Genomic DNA, 21,009 nt, shown 5'->3' with positions numbered 1-21,009 from the left:
TGCAACAGTGTCTTGGTGCACTCCACTGCTTGTGTGTGTGAAGGCAGCACTGAGTGCTCAGGCTGGGGTCAAGCACCATCGATCTTCTCGCTCTCCATCACAAGCTCTCTAGACTTTCCCTTGACGTGGTTTCCTTTCAGGTTTAAACTGAGATAACGCTGATTTGTCATCATAGCACCGAAATATAATCTTGGAATAAACAACGTAATTTATTCTTTTGTGGGCGTGTCTGTGTGTGTGTGTGTGTGTGTGTGTGTGTGTGTGTGTGTGTGTGGGCGTGTGTGTGCGTGCGCGCGCGCGTGCAGACGCATGTGTGACAGGCTGTGTGTAAGTTCTCATAAACTGGATATCAGTTCTGACTTCTGACTCAACACTCGGTGATGGTGCTAACAATGCAGTTCCCACTGGGTTTAAATTAGACATATATTATGCTATTAAACAGACTATTTAATCCACTTAAATTAAGAAAAAACTAAATTAAAAATATAGTCTTTACATTCATGTCAACCTGAATTCACAGATTTTTTTAAAAAAAAGTACTTCAGTCTTAATGGATGAAATTATATTAATAAATAATGATGATGGTGATGACGATAATAATTATGATAGTAGTAATAGTAATAACACCAGAATTCAGACCCTGTAGAGAAAATGCCACAAATTCTATGTGCTCTACCACTAGGTCAGGATTCTGAGTCCACCAGGTACACTGTGTGCACTCCACTTGTCCACTGGTCAACCCCATTCTCGTGCCAACGGTAAGCATTAGAGGTGCCTGGTAAAATCAGAGTCCTGCAAAAGTTACAAATAGCAATTTGAATGGTAGCCATTGGCTGAAGCCTTTGGCATTGTTGCATCTCACCTCCCTCGTCACAGGCAGAGGACGGGTGGGAGGGTGGGGCGTGGGGGGGGGGGGCACTGACAAGGGGATTCTCCCTTAGATCTCAAACCAAGCGCTTGTTTGCAGCCTCAGCAGACCCACAAAGGGAATTGGGCAGAGGAGGGGAGAATTGAGACCGAAGGCAGAGGTGGAACAAAAAAACTGTGAGCTACAAAGGAATGGTGTATGTATATATATGTGTGTGTGTGTGTGTATGTGTGTGTGTGTGTGTGTGTGCGCGTGTGTTTGTGTCTGTATGTGTATTGGGTAGGGGGAGTGGGGGGTAATCCCAGGGTTAACACGCCCCACCCTGGGAACTGCAGCGTGGCAGAATGTTGATTTTTTTCCCACCATCCAGCGAACAAAAAAGGAAAGGAAGGAAAAAAACAATAAAAATCCCGAAAGATCACGACTTGAGTAATAAAATCATATTTACATTTTACACATTTTTTCTTGGTTTCGGTATGAGAGTTGTCTCCTTCTTCCAGGTAGGTTTGTTTTTCCTTATCCTTTGTTTAAATACTGAAACACGAGCAAATGTTTGGTTCCTTTTTGCTTTCTTGGATTCCTTTCTCTTTCGGTACCCCCACCCTGCCCCCACCTGCTTCGGTTTCCTCCATTTTAGCCCACTTTCTGCGGGTTGGTGGCGCGCACGCCCTGCTCATACGTGATCCTCTGGCTGATGAGATACTGGGCTGCCTGCGTGGCTGCCGGTGAGCCAGTGATGGTGACTTTACGGTTCCGGGTGCCTGGGATAAACTCGCCCTTTTTGGAGATCTGGATGCGGGCTCCGGTTAGTTCCTGGTACTCCACAAGCGTCTTCCCACCCTTCCCCAGGATGGCGCCCACCAGATTCTCCGGAACGGCGATTTCCACGACGTCCTTTGCTCCTTCAGCCAGCTTCTCGGTAGCCAGGAGGGAGCTGGCCACAAGCGGTGAGGCGGCACTCAGATAGCCGTTGGTGGCCCCAGTAGCAGCTGCTAAGGAGCCCAGGGTGAAGCCACCCAGTGTTGTGGCAGGATGGCCAGCACTAGTAGAGGCATCGCTGGCATACGAGGCTAGAAGGTTGGCTGCGGCTGCGGCAGCGGGGTTAGCGCTAGCAGCCACGGCTGCCAGTACCCCGGAGGCAGCAGCCGGGTTGAGCCCCAGCCCCAAGGAGTTGGTGTTATATCCATAACTGGCTAGTGTGTTGAGGGCAGACGTAATGGCCAGGAGGTCATTACCTGAGAAGCTGGACATGGTGGCAGGGAAAGCGCCCACACCCGCCAGACCTGCCTGCCCCAGAAGGCTGGAGGCAGTGGCGGCTGCAGCCGCGGCCGCTGCCGGCATCACCTCGGTTGAATTGGCGTACGGCGAACCGGTGGGATTGGAGTTGGCGACTGGGCCAGACACGTTGGAATAGCTGATGTTGAGGCAACTACTGCTCTGGGGGTCCTCCTGGATTTTTTGCACAATGATTTCCACCGCCTTGCGGTTCTGCTCGGGCTCCCCGCTGATAGTCACCACACGCTCTTGCAGGTTGATGCCCTCTGGCTTCTGCGAGAGCTGGACCCACGCGCCCGACTGCTCCATGACAGCTTTCACCGTAGCCCCTCCTTTTCCAATGATGAGCCCTGCCGTGCTGTTGGGCACTATCAGCTTGGCCTGGAGCGGAGACACAGAGGGAACAGGAGTTGTCACTATAGGAATATCATCCATGTCGACAGAGGTAGACAAAGGGGCTGCTTTCCCAAAAAAGAATAAAAGAGTAATATGACAACAGTTCATATATATTATATATTATTTACATATACATGTAAATAAAACTATACACGCATATATGGTGTGTATATCTATATATGTGTGTGTGTGTGTGTGTGCGTATATATCACCTTTGATCTCTCACCATTGTCATTTTATTGGCTACTGCAACAAATCACAGGCCTGTGACTTCCTAATTAGTATTTTTACATTTAGCTAATGCTTACAATGACAGGTTCACGGGCAGCATGCTGGCACAGCGAGTAGTTTCTCTGGGTAGCGTGAGAGGACGTGAGTTCGATCCCTGCTCAGTCTGTGTGGAGTCTACATGTTTCCTCCCCCAGTCCAAAGACATGCTGTTCAGGTCCCCCATAGTGTGTGAGTGACAGAGAGAGTTTGTTCCACTGATGTATGGATGAGTGACCCATTGTAAGTAATGTATCTAGCAGTGTAAGTCACCACGGTGTGTTGCTGATAACACTACATAGAGTTCATTGGAAGTCACTTTGGAGAAAAGCGTCGGCTAAATAAATAAACTTTCGCATAACAAGCTACTTGCATACTAAGCCATTCACACAATTAGGTAATTTAGGATAAATACATTGCTCAAGGGTACTACAGCAGGAGCAGGGATTGGATCCTGGTCCTTCAAGCAGAAGGTGATGGCTCTAACGTTACGCTGTCTAAATATAGACAGAGTGCAGTGGGACACACTCAGAGCTACTGAAAGATCCGGTGCTATGAATGAACTGCTGGGCTGCAGCTGCATTTCCGTGTAATAACTTGTGGAGCTGTGCCGCCTCGTAACAACTGGTTTGTCCCTTGAATACGAGAATGACTGTAACTGTCTTAGCTCTGTCTAGTAAATGCTTCCACCTAGATGTGACCTCTGGTAAAAGCACTCACCTCAGAAAAAAAAATGCCTGCCATTTAAAGAATAAAAATAAATCTTTTGGGTTTCGACAGGAGAGAGAGAGAGACAGAAGGGAGAGAACAAATCCAATCTCACGGACCAGGTGTATTTCAAAAGTCCTTACAGAGAAGGAAAAGGGGAAAAAGAGACTGGAAAGGAAGATTGTTTACTGCTTCAAATCAAAACTGTGAATCACAGGGTAGAAAGAGGCTCCTCCTAAAAAAGCATCATCTCCCAGGGGTCAGTGTTACCATGGAAACCGAGCTCCAGCTTTCAAGAGGGATTGAAAGAGAGTTGGAGCAATGCATAGCAACCCCCACCCTGTACATACAAATACGCAACGCAACCTCTAAGCCTCGCCCCCAATACACACACCCACACACACATACTAAATCCCTCTTAACCAGTGTCAAAGCTAAGTGTCGTGGTGGCGGAAAGAGGGGGAGGGCCACTGATGAAGGCGCACGCACAATAAAAGCAAAAATAAAAATAACTGGAAATGGGATTAACAGAGTTCATAGATATTGCGTTCCACTGGAATTTTCTTCAGCCGGGATATTTGCCCTTGCTGTACCATTCTTTTACTTTCTGTACATTTTATTGTTGTATTCCTGTTGTTTACAGACTATCGGGGAGCAAAGGGAACCATTCACTGAGTACAGACACAAAGGAATGAGCTGAAGTAGTGGGTGAGTGGCAGGTGACCCTCAGCCTCACATCCTATTGAACCTCAGTCTTATAGTTCATGAATTTACTAGCTCTATAAAGACAACACAAGTGGCTTTTGATATGTAGCCATAAAAACATATTACAGATTTATCACAGAAACAATATACTTAATTACGATACTCCTCAAGTGCACAGGAAATAACTTGATGGACTCCGCAAATGGGCTTAGATTCAAACATCCACTAATGGCACCTGAACAAATTTCCATACCCACACACATATATGTACCCGGGCTCCTATATTGTGTATATTGTGTGTTCCCCCACAGATACATGAAAATATACACATATTTTCTCCGTGTCTTGTGAGCATATAAATTATCAACAGTGAGGCCGTTACAATGTCGACGGACAGCTTTAAAAATACCCCGGTAATCCCCGTTTCAGCGCGTGGTTTTCTGTTGTCTTGCGTTGAACTCATCTGCAAAGTTCTTGCTGTTTTGTTGCAGTCAGGCTTCCTGTGACATGGGCACCCACTTTAATCTAGAATAGTCTTTCTCATCCCTGTGAGTTATAGCTGACGTTTTTGTGGAGAGGGAGGACATTTGGCGGCGGTGACTGAAAGAGCGCTGATTAAATGTAAGCTCCCTGGCAGCGGAGAACAGAGCTGCATCGACAGATACGCAGAGTAATTCTGCTGAATGCATCTGAGCTGAACCCCCACGCCCACACCAAAAAGAAAAAAAAAAAAAAAAATGTAGAAAAAGGCTGCTGTGTCATCAGTCATCTGAGACGGGTAGTCCTTGAGGGGCTGGGGAGAGCTGGGAAAGGAGAGGGGTCCAGACACCTTTCACCACAGAGCATGCTATTTATGGAGGAAAATAAAATGAAAACTTGTAGTGCCTGACATCCAAAGCTTTTGCATCAACACTGTGTTTTCACCTGTTTTTCTTAATGCAATACCTACAATTACTGATGAAAGGTTTTTATTCTATTCTTGAAGCTTGAATTCTTTATTTCTGCTTCAGTCAACAAATTATTTGTGCAACTGTTTCTTCTCTCAGTGTCTGTATTTGCCTAAGCATGTGCCCCCCACAAGGGAGAGTCAACTACACCATCCTGTGGCATCATCTCCTGCAATGCCCCATGAAGCCATGGCAAAAAAAAAAAAAAAAACATCATTCGGAACCCCGTCTGCGTGTCCATTTGACAGGAAGTCATGACTGTGATGACAAACCGCCTTCTCGCCAATTTCCAGATCTACACGTACTACTGACCAGCTCAAAATGGACATCCAGTTTTGAGGTGAGAAACTCAAGTTTAACCCTCTGATTACATGACTTGCAGAACAGCCTCATCTTTGCTTCCAAATTGTTACTTCAACTGGAAAACGGCACTTTAAAGACAAAGTCACAAGGGACAAGTCACATGAATAATTTAGCACATTCGCACACATTATCCATATTGAGCACTGTCAAAGCGCTGCACGTGTAATTTCTCTGAGACACGCTGAGACGTCATGGCTGGAGGACTACAGCTTCCTTTCTATCGGGTGTTTTTTCGGTCACAGTTTCACGAGACACACGACCATCTGTACGAACCTGTACAGTTACCTTTGAGTTGGCACAAAAGGCTAAATTCCCAGACCTGAGTTTGAGCAGCACAATCTGAGCTGCTCAGTCTTACCGTGCCCAGGTCTCCCGCAGTAAAGGAACATAACTGCTTTTGTTCCCCTGCAGGAGGGAGGTGCTAACTGCCAGCAGGGAGCGATGTTGCTCTCCTCCAACTGGCGCCCACTCCCTTCTATCTGACTCACAGGGCGAAGAGGTGAGGACATGAAATGAGTGATGTTAACGGGAGGGCCATGGCTGGGACCGGGGGGGCCACCATGAACTGAAGTGAGAACTGTGAAAAAATGCCAAAAACACTTCAAATAATGGAGATAAACTAGTAGTAGAAAAACCAAAATCTGTGGAATGGTCTCACAAAAATAGAGTAAATAAAGGTTTCTGCAGGTTCTACCTGTTCTGATAATATCACATACATGTTAATAATATACTTACTCAAAGCAGTGGTATAATAAGGGTAATGCTAAAAACATACCTTGCATTATCTACTGGTAGGTGTAGAACAGTAATAATAATAATACTACTAACAATACTAATAATATTTTCCCAGGGGTGTGTCGTGGCGTGGTGGTTCAGCCGGTGCCTGCTGTTTGGCGTGGTGGGTCTAGGGTTTGAGCCCTGCTTGGGGTGTCTTGTGATGGACTGGCGTCCCGTCCTGGGTGTGTCCCCTCCCCCTTCAGCCTTGCACCTTATGTTGCCGGGTTAGGCTCCGGCTCGTTGGGACAAGTGGTTGTTGATGATGGATGGATGGATGGATGGATATTTTCCCACTAAAATATAACCTTTACAATGACTTTGATGGATACACAAATAATGCTGACGGCTCTGAAATGCAGACCAAATATATTTGGTACACTTAATAAGAACAGCAGAGACGAACAGAGCGTTTCATGTTGTGATGTGAGAAGTGACACATCTAAGTTGACATAAATTTCAAGCTCCACCGGTTCACTTGATCTTTAAGGATGATGACAGTGAGGTGCAGTGACAACAACAGGACACGACCTTTACAGTATAGATACACGGGGACAAAGCCATATTCCACAACTGGATATTTCAGCCATTTCAAAGAGCCGATGGCCAGCATCAAGTATATATCCAAGTTGTGCCAACAACCGAAAGGACACAGCAGCTGCTCTGATACACGTGGCTTTTCGCACTATACATCTGACTCCCAGTACATCAGTATATTTAGTTTTTAATATTAAGCAGAATTCTATTTTTTCCATTTTTATAGAGTGTAAAGATGAGAAATTTTATTTAAGTGTTTTTTAGGTAGTTTTAAGTCTAGCTTTAAAATGGCATGAACTCAGATAAACTAATCACTCAGACAAAAAGGAGAAAGTTAATGTGGGGATGAAAGTTGCTTTTAGTTATAATACGTCATGCAACAGGAAACACGCGCAGAACATCTGTTCCACACATACACACAGACTCACGCATTCCTTCTTTTCCAATAAGAGTTTTAAACCAACACAAAGGGACACACATTCTTGTCAGACAGTAAATATTGTCTGAGGCTTTTGCCTAGATTTCTTCAGTTTCGATCAATACTTGGCAAGGAAAATGACCTCTTCAGATGGATCCAAAGGTTATAGAAGGCATAAAATATTTCACCCAGCCATTAGTCCTTGTGAAACAGAGATGGAGTGGGATGGCATGGGGACAGAAGAGCGGAGGTGGGGAGGGAGGAGGGGTGGCCAGGGCTGAACAGGAGATGCTAATGGCAGTGCTTGGTTTTTTATAATTTGGACATTTCAGCAATTTCCCTGATGGATTGGGCTCTATCGCTCAGCCTGGCATTATAGATAAGTCCCCGTTCCATGCGGGTTCAAAGAGAACTTTTAATAGATTCAGGTTCCAAGTTGATTGAATAGCAGAAGTATGATGGCTTTGCAGAAGGAAGAGATATTTTTTAATCATGCTTACCACTACAGCATTAATATATACAGTGGGTGCACGGCAAATGTGGACCTATGCAGATGCTTGGCAAAACATGTTATCTTTCGAATTTTCAAATTTAAGTGACTTGAAAACGTGCACACTCAGAAATACATTAAACACTTGGCCCAGGACTAAAACAATGTTTGATCCTGGAGTCTCAATTCATAACCCTGGAATTAAACATCCACCGAGGTTTGTGCCGGGGAGCAAAGAAAGAGTTTATGTGAGGTTATAAACCTCGTACACTCTTCTGCCACGGATAATTACCAAAACTCCATCGCTGACTTCTTCAAGTGCAGCGGGACGCATTCTGCGCTTGCGGCCTGTTCTGTGTGTTTATTCATTTAACAAATGTAAAACGGCAAAATGACGGTTAACTCCGCAAGAGTTTCGGATTCAAACGGCAACTGTCGCAACATTCGGATTCGTAGCCTGCACCGATATGTTGCTCTGCTTAGAGGTTGTAAGCAACAGATTGATCTAAAGCAAGACAATCAACAAAAGATTAACTTCACTTTTTAACAAGTCCGTATTCAATGGTTCAAACAGAATCAAAGCGATAAAAATTTTGAAGGAAACGGCAAAAACAAAACACTTTTCTTCTGCCCTTGTACACATATCTTGATATAAAGCAAACCTACACGTCTTCCTGAGGTGCTAGGAAAAACAGGATGCGGGAAACAGGTGCTGCGTGCAGGGGGAAGGCCCGAGGAAATGGAATCCTGCAGGAGGAAGCTACTGCGGGGTGGGCTTTGAAAGCCAAACATCCACAAGCAGTGGCCGCCGAGACGAGCCGAACTTCCTGGCTGGCACCAGTCGCTCATGCGTCTTCTTCGCGTCATGATGTTAGAGTCCATCAACAACGGTGGGGTGTGAACGACGGGCTGCAGCTTTCCGTGACCCTGGTTCTCTCAAGCTCCCGCTGTTCACGAGGCTTGGATGGCCACTAACTAAAAATAGCTTCATTTCCTAATAATGGCAGCACGAGCTAATCTAAAGCAGATAACTAATTATGCACGATTCGCCGATACTGCTAATACGGCTACCTAGCGCTAAATCCAATTTTAGATGCGTTAGTTCTACTTTTCAAAGTAGTTTTACAATAACCATATCTATTTCATTTCCTATTTTCAGTAAAGGTTTCTCTGGCTTTTTAAAGACAAATATTTAAAAGCCAGTGGAACAAATCGAATCAAGCAACTTCAGTGGTGTGGTGTCACAGTGAGTAGCGCTGCTGTCTCACAGCGCCTGGGTGGTGCGAGAGGACGTGGGTTTGATCCCCACTCAGTCTCTGTGGAGTTTGCATGTTCTCCCTGTGTCTGTGTGGGTTTCCTCTGGGTGCTCCGGTTTCCTCCCACAGTCCAAAGACATGCTGTTCAGGTTCCCCCATAGTGTGTGAGTGACAGAGTGAGCGTGTTCCACTGATGTATGGATGAGTGACCCATTGTAAGTAGTGTATCTAGCAGTGTAAGTCACCACGGTGAATAAGGTGTGTGGGCTCATAACACTACATAGAGTTCATTGGAAGTTGCTTTGGAGAAAAGTGTCTGCTAAATAAATGTTAGGCTATTGTAAAATATGTTTTTCAGGTCCAGTTATAAGCATTAATAATTATAATTTTGACAAAGCAGGAGTCATTACAGCACACTTGGTACTCTCCAGGAAGTGAAAACTGCCCTCTAAACTCAAAAGTCAAAAGCTCCGCAAAGAACTTTTACAAAGGTATAGTGAATATCTGTTTTTTCAGGTAATTTAATTAAATGAATAATTAAATTGTGTGGGTACTCAGTGCTGCAGATGGAACGACGCGGGCCTGACCGATCAATGGAATGTAGTCATGAACTCACCAGCAGTGATAATCACTTAAAGAGATTGAAGTGGAATCAATTAATGGTCTAATCGAGCTGTACTGAAAGGGAGAGGACTAATACCACTAAAGTCATACATGGTATATAGTGAATTTCCCCAACGAAATAGATTTGCTGCAGTTGGTGGTAAATAACTCCACATATACAAGCTTTACTTTTAATACTGCAAGGAAAATGCACATCATATAAATTGTGATCATTAACAATTTACCCTTTATAACCGTTTCTAGGTAAAACAGAAGATTTATTGGTTAGGTTACTTTTTCAAAAGCATACACTTTATTTCAATGAATATTCTGTATTATTAAAAATTCATGTACTTTAATTCAGATCTTCACTGGTGTCTTAAAGAGCAGCAGTTTTGATTTTAAGTACAAATTTTACAAATCTTGCGTAAACATAAGCACATTAGTCCCAGTGGTAAGGATACAAAACACCGGTGCTCCATTAATTCTGACACTACAATTCCACACCAGGAGCTTGAAGGAGAGATAACTGATGACATGGAGGGTGTAGTGACCCACGTCTAATGGCACATATGCTGGTTAAGGACTTTCTCAAAAAAAGATTCCTTTTGCCTGCAACCAAATGGTTTAAATTACAGCTTCAGGTCCAGGCTTATACTCATCCAAAATTCTTCAAAGAATCTTTATAGCTTTGCTGCCGTAAGTCTATCACACATAGCACTCACTGAGAGCCTTATGAAAAGAACAAAAAAAAAAATTCTCTAAAGCCAGTAAATCTACTTGTCCCTTCTCAAATTAAAGCATTATGTTGGACTGTATCTGAAGTCAGTAAGAGAGGATTCTTCTCCGCGACAAAAAAAATCAGTTTGGATCGATAAATTATGAGTGTGCACAGGGCACACAAGAGCTTAAGGCAAGCTAAATCATATTTTCATGAACCCCCATTTTGCTCTGCAGGTGGACTGAACTTCATACAAGACTTAATTGGGTCCTACTTTGTTTCACAGGCTTACTTGGCCACAGGAAAATAGGGGAGTTTCACGTGTCTGGGGAGGACATGTGCAGTCAGACTCACCTGTTTGACGCGATCAGGGTTGACCGTGGTTTGTGGTTGCAGTATGCTGACCGGCTCCGTTTTCTGGGCACTCTGGGGCATCTCACGCACTTTCTCGGCAATGAAGTTGTGGACTCCATTGAGCGCCTCCACCGTTCCTTGAATGAGACACACCCGCTCTGTCGTTCCTGTGACGAGAGAATGGATGCGGAATGTTAACATTAATAATACTCTAAGATGACATCATAACCAACATACTATCTATCATTTGCTGCATATCATTTCAAGTCAACATATAGATATAAATACTGTTGACACTCCTTTGGGAACTGAACCCCATTTCCCACACCAATCCTAACTACATGTTCAACTGTACCTTAACTTCTTGGAGGGCTGTACTGCCCCCTGTTGCGCCGAGGCAGCACACATCTCCACAGCAAACTTCACATCAGATTACCAGAGACTGCCATGTCAAAGGGTGCACGCTGCCGAACTGCAACTGGACTTCAAAACACACCTGCAGAGTTGCCCAGCATGGGTTTGATTCACACTTTTCACACCAATGTAGCTTCTCCACTGGGGAGAGTCCATGACAAGAATCAAACCCTGATCTCAAAAACCAAAGCTAGTGATCCCAACTACTTCTTCAGCAGGCCCAGGCCAAGATCTGACATCACTGAGATATATAACATTACTTACTCGTTTAGCTGATGCCTTTCACCGAAGCAACTTACATTGTGAGTTTTGTACACTATGGTGCTTACACTTATTTACCATGCACCGCACACAGGGTGATTCTTACTGAAGCAATTAGTGAAGCAATTCAGAGTAAGTGTCTTGCTCAAGGGGACTACAGCAGGAGGTGGAATTCAAACCCGGGTTGTCTGATTGCATGATGACAGCTCTAACCACTATCCCACCCATATCCCCTTACAAATCATACATCTGACTTAATGAAGCATCGGGTGAGAAATCTGTAGATAGTACAAACACTCCACGTTTTGACCAGGATCAGAACATCATCCCAAGACATGAACAAAAAAAAAAACAACTGTGTTTTATTGCTCACGGACTCCAGCACGCATTGTGCTTTCTCAGATGTTCAAGGGTTGGCGGCATCAACCAGAAATGCATGTACACAAGCCATGTGTTTGTAATGATGATGAAGATGTGTGTCTGAGCAGAAACATTTCTCGTTGCTGCAATCTGCCTCTGAAGGGCATCCAATCACAGGCTGTGATCTTGCTAATCTCGTTACCCTCCGCAAATAAACACCATAGAACGGCACAACCTGTCTGGGTTTAAAGCCCTCTGGGGAAAGACAAAAATGAGAGAAAGTGATCTGTTGAGAATTCCCATCTTGTGATGAGGTACAGCATCTGTGTGTCCTGGCGCAAATGGCTCTTTGAGAGGGGCTCGTTGAAAAGTCTCAGAGAAAGAGTCTCGGGTTCGTTGAGAAGTCTCCTCCCCCACCCCTCCCTCCATTGAGCATTAAGGGGTCCAGACAAAAAGAAGCGGTTCAATAGGTTCAATGGCCCCCATACCCCCCCCCATCCAGCCATCGCAAGTAAACTTCTGGATGAACCACAATATCGTTATTGTCACTTCACTGTTTATAATAAGATAAAGTTACATCAACCAAACACTGTATACTTTCCATTTTGGTATTTTAACCAGGAAATTTTAGAGAGCTAGTTATATAAGTTTACTTGAATAATTGCTTTGGTAAACACCAAGCTGTTCCAAAAACAAACAAGAATTACAGAGTTATTGCTACTACCTTTAGGATGAAATAATTGACATGTTCTCCATGAAGTCATAACAGCTCTGCTTTGACAAGGGCTGTACTTGTGTTGAAAGCAAAAAGAAAAGGTAAAAACATAACAAAAGAAAACATAAAGGCTACATTCAAAAAAAGGCAGGTCTGAAAGCTGCCAGCTAAGTTTGAGGTGCTGAAGAGTGAAATCTGAATGCAAATGTGTCCTTATCATCAACACACAGCCGGCCTTCCGGCTTCCTCCGTTCCTCATTGTTTCAACACAGCCCAGCCTGGTTCCGAGCGCCACGGTCCAACTGAGCTATTAATACAGTGAAATTGAGGAATCTCAACCCTCTCATTCGTACAAAAGCTTTTCCAAGCCTGCGACAGCTGGACTCCCAGGGGTAATCTGGGAGGAACCAATCAGGGTATGGATTAATAGAGCAGAGATCGCCAGTGCGTTTTGCTATGAGGTGGCCGGGTGAGGGGGCGGGGGGTTCCAGGCAAGGATCAGCCAGCACAAGGCATCACACCACATTGCGCACTCTGTATTTTTGCATCTGCTACTGCTATCTCACTTGAGAAAATGCTCTTTTTCCTTACCGTGGAGAAGAAGGAGTGCAGAGAAAAGTGATTAAACTCTGGGATCCTTTGTATCAGAAAGCCTGGCGGTACTCTGGGTATCATTCCCACAGCGTGGAATTAAACATTAGCCACTTTCTTTCTCTTTTCAGACCGCACTTCCGAGCCTCGACTAACTTCAAACGGGACATCCATCAGATAGATGTTTTGTGATGAAAACCGAGAGCTCCGTGCCTGTCACTACAAGGCATCAACATGAAAACGCTGGCTTTTTTAGATCTCCAAAAAAATATTCAAATATTACATCAGCAAGCCAGTGGAGCTGAGAGTATGAATAAGGCCGGCCCATTAGAAACCTGGGGCACGAATCGGGAGTACACAATCCATCCGCGCAAACAGCCTATTAGCTGAATACGCGTAAACTAACCAGTTAAAATTATATGCCTTTCCAACAAGCAATCTGCATTCAAATTCATATTCCAAGAAATTATTTTATAAACAGTTTTGTAATTGCCACGGCCCTTGAGAGTGATATAATTGCTCAGGGCAGCAGAACTGTTATAAAAAAGGGGCACAGTGTGAGTCATTTATTCCATACTCGAGTGCGATGTGGGAACGCTCTCACCTTGTGCTACACACACTAGAATGCAAACACTCAGATGGCAGTGGGAACCGTGCAGTAGGACAGAAGTCCAGAGGAATTATGGGACTCTGTAGGTGCCACAGCTTCACTGGGAACTATCTTCACCAGATCACAGTCATCCTCACCAGTTCAATTGCTCTTTCCGTGTCCTGATCTGCCCATCCATTGTGAAAGTTTAAAGCCAACTCACTCAACGCATAAAACCTCGGACTGTCGCGTTTCAAAAAACGTCCACATAGGAAGCAGCTTTAATCTAAGACAATTAGATATTTGGGATTTAAAGTAAGCTTATTAAACTGAGCTCTTTAACAACAACCTAAGACTGGTGATTTGCTTACCTTTGAACGGAGCAGGAATTAAAAAGGCCTTTACTAAGGCTTACAGGGTGGTCGGGTTCCTTTGTTTAAGTATTACACGCATAAAATATTCAACTAGGCAAAGTCACTAGGACTATCAGCAGGGATACAACTACTTAACAAGCCTTTCCCTCCCGGGCAATGCCGGACTTTTTACACAAGATTACACAAGAGGTTTACTGAACCCCATCGTGGGTGGGGCGGCTGCCAAAACGCAACGCCGAGCAAAAGCAAGCTTCGTTGTGCGACTGACCCCCTACGACAGCTACACTCATTACAGTTTAGCGCTATAATTCTGTCGCCAGAGCTTCAAAGGCCCCAGAGTTAAACTTAGTGGCGCACTTCGGTTTTGACCTCATGTACCTTCATTCCAAGCCCAACCAAACATGCTGAGAGAGTCAGGAAAGTAGTGATCTGCTGGCTGTCTGTGGGGTGGAATCACAGGTTACAGTTCTTCACGGCCAATAAAATGCCTTCGCATGCTAGAAGAACGAAGGTGATGGCTGGAAGAAAGCACAGCTGGAACAGAACCGCAAAGGTCTTGAACACTCCGGCACACCAAGAGCTGTTTTGCAACCTAATTCAGATAAGCTGCAGATCCCTATGTCTTTGATTTAGGGCTCCTTCTGACTTCAGAGCACACGCATCGCATTGAGAGGGTGACCTGTATCACGCTGAAACACAAGGCTGGGCCACTCAAGGGATTGCAGATGTTTCCTGGCTTCCAGTCCTGAAAGAAAGGGCCTTGCCCGTTTCCTCTGTGACTTCTTTTTTCCAGTCCACCCAGTGCAGCTCCTTGATTGCAATTTATAAACAGATGGGCCCACTGGGAGTCCTGTTTATTGTTTAAAAGCAGATTGCTGACACAATGCTGGAGATTTAAAAGAGTGAAAAGCAGGGAGACCAAGGACTCAACAAGGGGGAAGGTTGGTCCCAACCACATGTGACTACTTTACGCTCTCCATGGAAACAGGCAACCCCCAAACATGAGATTTTGGGGCAGCTGTTGATGAGGTAATGTGTTATTACATTAAAATTAGGAGGCAGAATTGGAGGAGATGGCAGTGTGCTGCATGTGCTTATGTAATCACGAACGGGGGGACATCTTGGGACTAGGAAACTTGGAAATAGCTTCCATGTGAAATCCTTTCTTCTTCGTTAACTAACTCATTGAGCTTTACTTTTCCAGACTGTTGAATCCATGGACGTGGACATGTTCATTTCTGAAACAGAGTTATTGTCAGGTTTTTTTTCCCCCTCTTAGAGAAAAAGATACAGTACTGGTCAAAGGTTTGAGTACACCAGCTGGAAACTTGTTTTCTTCACAAGGCATTAGGTTAACAAACTTGGGCAGGAAATCAGCTGATGTCTTCCCAGCTCTTCTGCAGCATTTTCCAGAAATGTAGGACACTTCCGGGTTGCTTTGCTTCTAGGCTTCTGTGCAGCTGAGTGCAGTTCTGTGCAGTTCACTCAAACTTCTGACAGGCACATGAACACTGTGTTCACTCTAAAGCCCAAGTAACCCAACTGACATGAACCTGTGTGCTTGCCAAGAATCACCGAGGGCAGGTAAAGACACCTCCACTTAAAGATGACAATACTACAGAAAGAATAAGTTACTTTAAGAAATAACAAAAGACTGAAAGGAAAGAAAGAATTCCTCTTTAATGATGTCACTCTCTAAGCAGCCCTGGGCTTTCTCCATCTCTCCTCAGCTCCCCTCATGCCCCACCCCCTACCTCAGTCCAACCTCAGCTGGGGCAGCCAGCTCCTTTCTGCAGCCCCCAACCCCAACGTTCCCTCTGCGAATGGCGTTGCCACGGTTACGAGGCCATTGCAGCGCAAACAGCAGAAAAGATGCCATTTCAGCTTTGTACCTCTGATTCTCCTTTCACACTTCCAGCCTCACCCACCGTGGACCTCATTTCACACTACGGAAAGATGCTACAGTGAGCAAAGAGGACAGTGGGTGCACTGGGGCTTCTACATTTTATATATTTAAACCAGTGACATAAAATGAACGACAGAACATTGTGCTGCGCTGCAAAAAAAAATCTGGCAATGACTGCAAGTGTTACGTGGAGCCAAGAGGGATATTAGAATGGTGTGTGCACCACGACTCCTTCTTAGCTTTCTCCTCTACTGTCAAATGCTCAATTCTTTCTGAAGAAGAGATTTCATAATAACCAGAAAGGTGAAATAATTAGACAACTCTATTCATAATTCAGTGTCTATTTTTGTGCTTGTTTGGGCAGAAAAGCAATAAAAGCGTTAATTAACGAGTTTTGCGTGAACTCAATGTACTTTAAGAATCCAGCCATAAAAATTACAATAAAAATCAGAATCAACCTCCACAAAGTCATGCCATACGTAAGGAGATGAGAAACACCAGAGGAAATGACTGCCTGCTATATATGAATATGTTTAATTTTTGACCAGGGGATCGTTGACAGAGTCTACAGGGTGAACTGTGTGAATAACGCTTTACAGGCATAAACACAGAAACACACGTATAAAAACATACTGACATACAGTATATGTGTACCCATAATTTAGCTTTGCTCAAGTGACCTTCAGTGTTAGACTTGTACAACATAAAGAGCTGGGTTTTTTCCTTGTGATATCAACTGAGGGCAAGTACCCTGATCCAGGACACTATAGTAGGAAGAGGGATTCAAACCGGACCCTCATCTTGCAAAAGGGTAACCTTAAACACTATACTACCAACTACCCCTAAACAGTACATGTATATATAGACACAGAAAATAAAACATTTGAACATAAAAATGGACACTTGTACAATAAATACTTGGGGGATTGATATCAAGAGGATGCTGCAAGCAATGAAGTTGCTCTTAGCCTAACCCAAACATTCTCATGATGAGAACCACTGTTTGAACCCTAAATTTTGTCTGCTTTAAGCTTTAAAAGACATCTAGGCTTGTGGAAAATTCATGCATGTTAATACAAGCTAGCATTTCTTTTTCTTTAGATGTCTGTTTTGCAAACATTAAACACATTTCCTGTTTTAGGACAATGTTCTGTGTAAAAGGATTCATGTAGAATGTGATACATGTATTCAATGAAAGAGTAAATATTTAAATGCATTAAAGCAACCTTTTTCGATCACAACTCTTCCCAGCTGATCTTACTTTGATCTCATTGTACTGAATAAAAAAGAATAAGTCTGTCTCTATTTTAAATCCCACACTGATCTATTATTAGTTTCTGAAAAAAAAAAAAGTAAAAATTACATGCAATTATGGACGAGGACATTTTTCTGAGTACATGCATTGAAGATGAGCTGTGTGACTCCCAAAAATACCTGCACTGCAGTTCAAAGCCTTGACGGCGGACTTCATGAAGAGGTGAGCCGGGAAGCTCTGAAAGGAACACTGCCTAAAACACACATTACACACATACAGTATATACATGTGTATACAGTACACTTGTATTGTATTGTAATGCCCGCACAGGGCTTTGTGTAGCCCATCGGGAGGCTGCGTGCTAATTACTCCTCATCTGAATCCCTGGTCAGCAAGGATGATCCTAATAGTGATGGATCACCGTTCATGTCGGGCGCTGCTGGTAACTCTGGGCTCCTGTCCCAGAGGTCTCAAGGTTGTACAGGCCATCTAATTGAGATGCTCCCCCATCATGTATAATTGATCCGTTTTTTCTGGGCTCCTTCACAATTAACGGGAGGGGCACGGCTGTGAGGGTTGAGGGGGAGACACATTGAGGTCTCTGCTGATTCAACAGCTTTGATCTAATGTTATACTCGGATCCCAGTTCCTCCAATAAATTATATAAGTCTCTGAATAATGCTGAACACGAGTTAAATTCAACATCCAGCAGACAGCAAGGGAGAGCGCTAATTGGGACACCAAACTCCTGAGAAGAAAACTGTGGAGGAAGTTCTGCAAGACAAAAAGTTTCTGCTCTCAATTTGCAGAGGGGGGGGGACTGTACGAACTGATTACAAAACCAACGCAGCCGCCCTTAGTCGCTGTGGATGACTTCCTGCATTGCTAATTCCGCCACACATGCCCAGTACTTTGAATGTGAGCTAGTACATAAACATTTTGAGAGGCAGAACGGCCCGTGACAAACTTTACGCTTCACCCTTTATTTGATTTGGGATTGGCCAACTTTTAGCACAGCCATCTTGCGGTGGATGTTATGATACGTCAGAATTTGCCTCAGCCTGCAGTTGTTGCAGGTTTTTAGAGCTCATATCCATTGGGTTGCATTGAAATAGCAGTGACCTTTTCCACAGCAAATGATGATGAACCACTTCGGTGGGACGGCCAGCTGCTGGCTTCTGGCATGAGAGTCGCCACTCCGTTTGTAACCTGGGCAACACAACTGCTGCCCAGACGCTTGCTATCCTTAACTTATTTCCCCTGGTGGTGTAGGGTATCGCTACACCGCCTAATGCGCACCTGTCGACTTTTGGTTACCGTCCCTCAAAGTTGTCAAAACATCCCGTTGGGGAGGTTCTACACACAGTCAGCTGGCCCACACACCAGTTACCCCTTTCCAGGCCTTTCGTTGCACAACTATGACAATAACCACATACCAGTGCATGGTCTCCCCTTTAAGGCATCTGACTGCTGAAGACCGGATATCTGATAAGCCTGGGGCTTTTACTGCTATGGATCTCTGGCATCATCATATAATTTCCCACTTCTTGAGAGCTGTTAATCTTTCCACTGTCTTCTTGCTCTCATTCTGGCAGGAGGTAAAAGAATGTCAGCTTCTGGGGTAAACTGAATTCCACATGAGTGAAGGCTACAGGTCATATTCTGTTCTAGTTGTTTTTACTGACTGTTTTTATTTGTGCACATCTTTGAATATTCTATATTGTACAAATGTCTACATACAACATCCATTTCCTCCCATAGTCTAAAGAAATGTGTTGCAGATGAACTGGTGACCCAGTTGGCCCAGTTCACCATAGTGGATGTGTAAGTGCGTGTAACTGCATCTAAGTGAATGTGCATGTAATTTCTCTGGGATGTGTCCTGTCTACAGCACATGCACATCCTGCCTAGTGTGTTAGCAGGATAAGTTTGGTCAGAATTTATTATCATTATTATTATTGGCAGCTGGTGGCATCATGGTTGGAGCAGCTGGCTTTGGCTCCAAAGGTTGCTGGTTCAATCCCCACTTCCAGCTCCAGTGCCCTTCAGCAAGGTGCTTACCCTGCAATTGCTCCAGTACCCTTGCTCAGCTGTGTGCCTGGGTGACTAGTTGTGGCCCTATGATGGCCTGGCATCCCATCAAGGGTGTGCCCCTCCACCCCTTCAGCCTTGTGCTCAATGTCTCCAGGATAGGCTCTGGCTTGTCATGACCCCGCTTGGGACAAGTGGGTATTGAAATTGGTTAACACACACACACATTTTCAGAACCGCTTGTCCCATACGGGGTTGCAGGGAACCAGAGCCTACCCGGTAACACAGGGTGTAAGGCCGGAGGGGGAGGGGACACACCCAGGACGGGACGCCAGTCTGTCGCAAGGCACCCCAAGCAGGACTCAAACCCCAGACCCACTGGAGAGCAGGACCGTGGTCCAACCCACTGTGCCACCACACCCCACTCAAATTGGTTAACATTATTATTATATATTATTATTATTGTTGTTGTTGTTGTTGTTGTTTATGTTCTCCATGTGTCTGTGAAGGTTTTCTCCAGTTTCCTCACACAGTCCTAAGACTTGTAGTTCGGATGGACTGGTGCTGCTAAACTACTAAGCTGCAGTTTATGAAAATTAACCAGGGCCGCTGTTAACGTAGTAGTTAAACGTGCTGCCTTTAGACACAAAAGTTGCAGGTTTGAATCTCAGCTGTAGTACCCTTGAGCAAGCTGCTGAACTGCTCCAGTAAAATGACCCTGCTGTATAAAGGATAAAAAATTGTAAGATGCTTTGGGAAAAAAGTGTCAGATAAATGAGTAAAATGGATGTGTAATCATTGTTATAAGCATTACATATCAATTCACCTGAAACACATGTTTTTGAACTGCGGGAGGAATCTGGAGTACCCGGAGGAAATGTGGAGAACTCCTCAAAGACTGATCCAGATGCAAGCAGACACCCAAAACCATAGCCCAGGAGCTGCAAGGCGTCAACACCACCCATCGCACATTCATAAATTCTGCTCTAAACTTGGGCCAAATTATTTTGTGAAACTACACACTGCATTTCACTGAATGGAACTGCGCTGAAATGTAGTCTTGGCACCTCTGAAGGATTTACATAACCTCAACAGCACCAGTAAGAATATGCCGATATATGTACATGGAAAAAGTATACAGATGCAGTATATTATAACAATGGTAATACAGTGCTACTTGTGTGCTTCACATGGTACTAGTAAATAGACAGAACAAACAGAACTAACAGACCACCAGTGTGTGGCCTCCTGGAGAAAAGTCACTACGAAATGTTGTTTTCATGCTGATCACCCTGCACCCCTGCAATGCATTGCAACGTGCGCAAACAAACACTGGCTGATACGAAAAATTGTTATTGGTATTCCAGCATCCGCAGCATCTTACATTTGGCTGTGGGCTCAGATCCGGGGTTGGACCTTTGATCCTAATACAGCCCCCTTTCTTCACCGGTCCAATGAAAGCACAGCTGGATAAGTGGGTCACTGCATACGTTAAAACGGGAGCTGCCCTGGATAAAGGCATCCCTTGAGCAAATGAATAATGCAAGGGAAGGCAGCACTTGGCTGTTAAGGCCAGGATCTTCCTAGAACGTCTTCTATGGCGTTTTTCAGGGCAAAATTCAGCTTTCCAGAGACTTGGCTGGCAGCGTAGTGACTCTGTCAGGCAGGACGGTGCTGTGAAATGTAACTGTGAGCCCTGGGTTCCCACAGCCCGCCGCTGCACCTGCTCGGAGTGGGGGCAGGGCCTGAAAGCCCCGATTGTCACCAAGGGAGTCTGTGGAGCCCCTGTCGGCCCCCAGCATCTAAAGTTTCATTGTGGCCGGAGATAAAG

At 44.6% G+C, this 21,009-nt stretch overlaps 1 protein-coding gene across 1 annotated transcript in view; it reads right to left on the bottom strand.

Annotated features, from left to right (window-relative positions):
- Positions 1-890: 890 nt before the first annotated feature.
- Positions 891-21,009, bottom strand: part of nova2 (NOVA alternative splicing regulator 2) — a 37,486-nt gene continuing 17,367 nt past the window's right edge. Inside the window, exons 3-4 of the mRNA XM_018742825.2 lie at positions 10,683-10,849; positions 891-2,524 (exon numbers count right to left, since the gene is read on the bottom strand). Coding sequence (XP_018598341.2) covers positions 1,502-2,524; positions 10,683-10,849 — 1,190 coding nt within the window. The 3' untranslated portion in view covers positions 891-1,501. The remainder of the gene's footprint in view (positions 2,525-10,682; positions 10,850-21,009) is intronic.

Source organism: Scleropages formosus, chromosome 10, assembly GCF_900964775.1.
Source record: "Scleropages formosus chromosome 10, fSclFor1.1, whole genome shotgun sequence".
Lineage (NCBI taxonomy): Eukaryota > Metazoa > Chordata > Actinopteri > Osteoglossiformes > Osteoglossidae > Scleropages > Scleropages formosus.
Note: the sequence above shows the minus strand (reverse complement) of the source record. Positions and strands in the feature narration are given on the sequence as shown.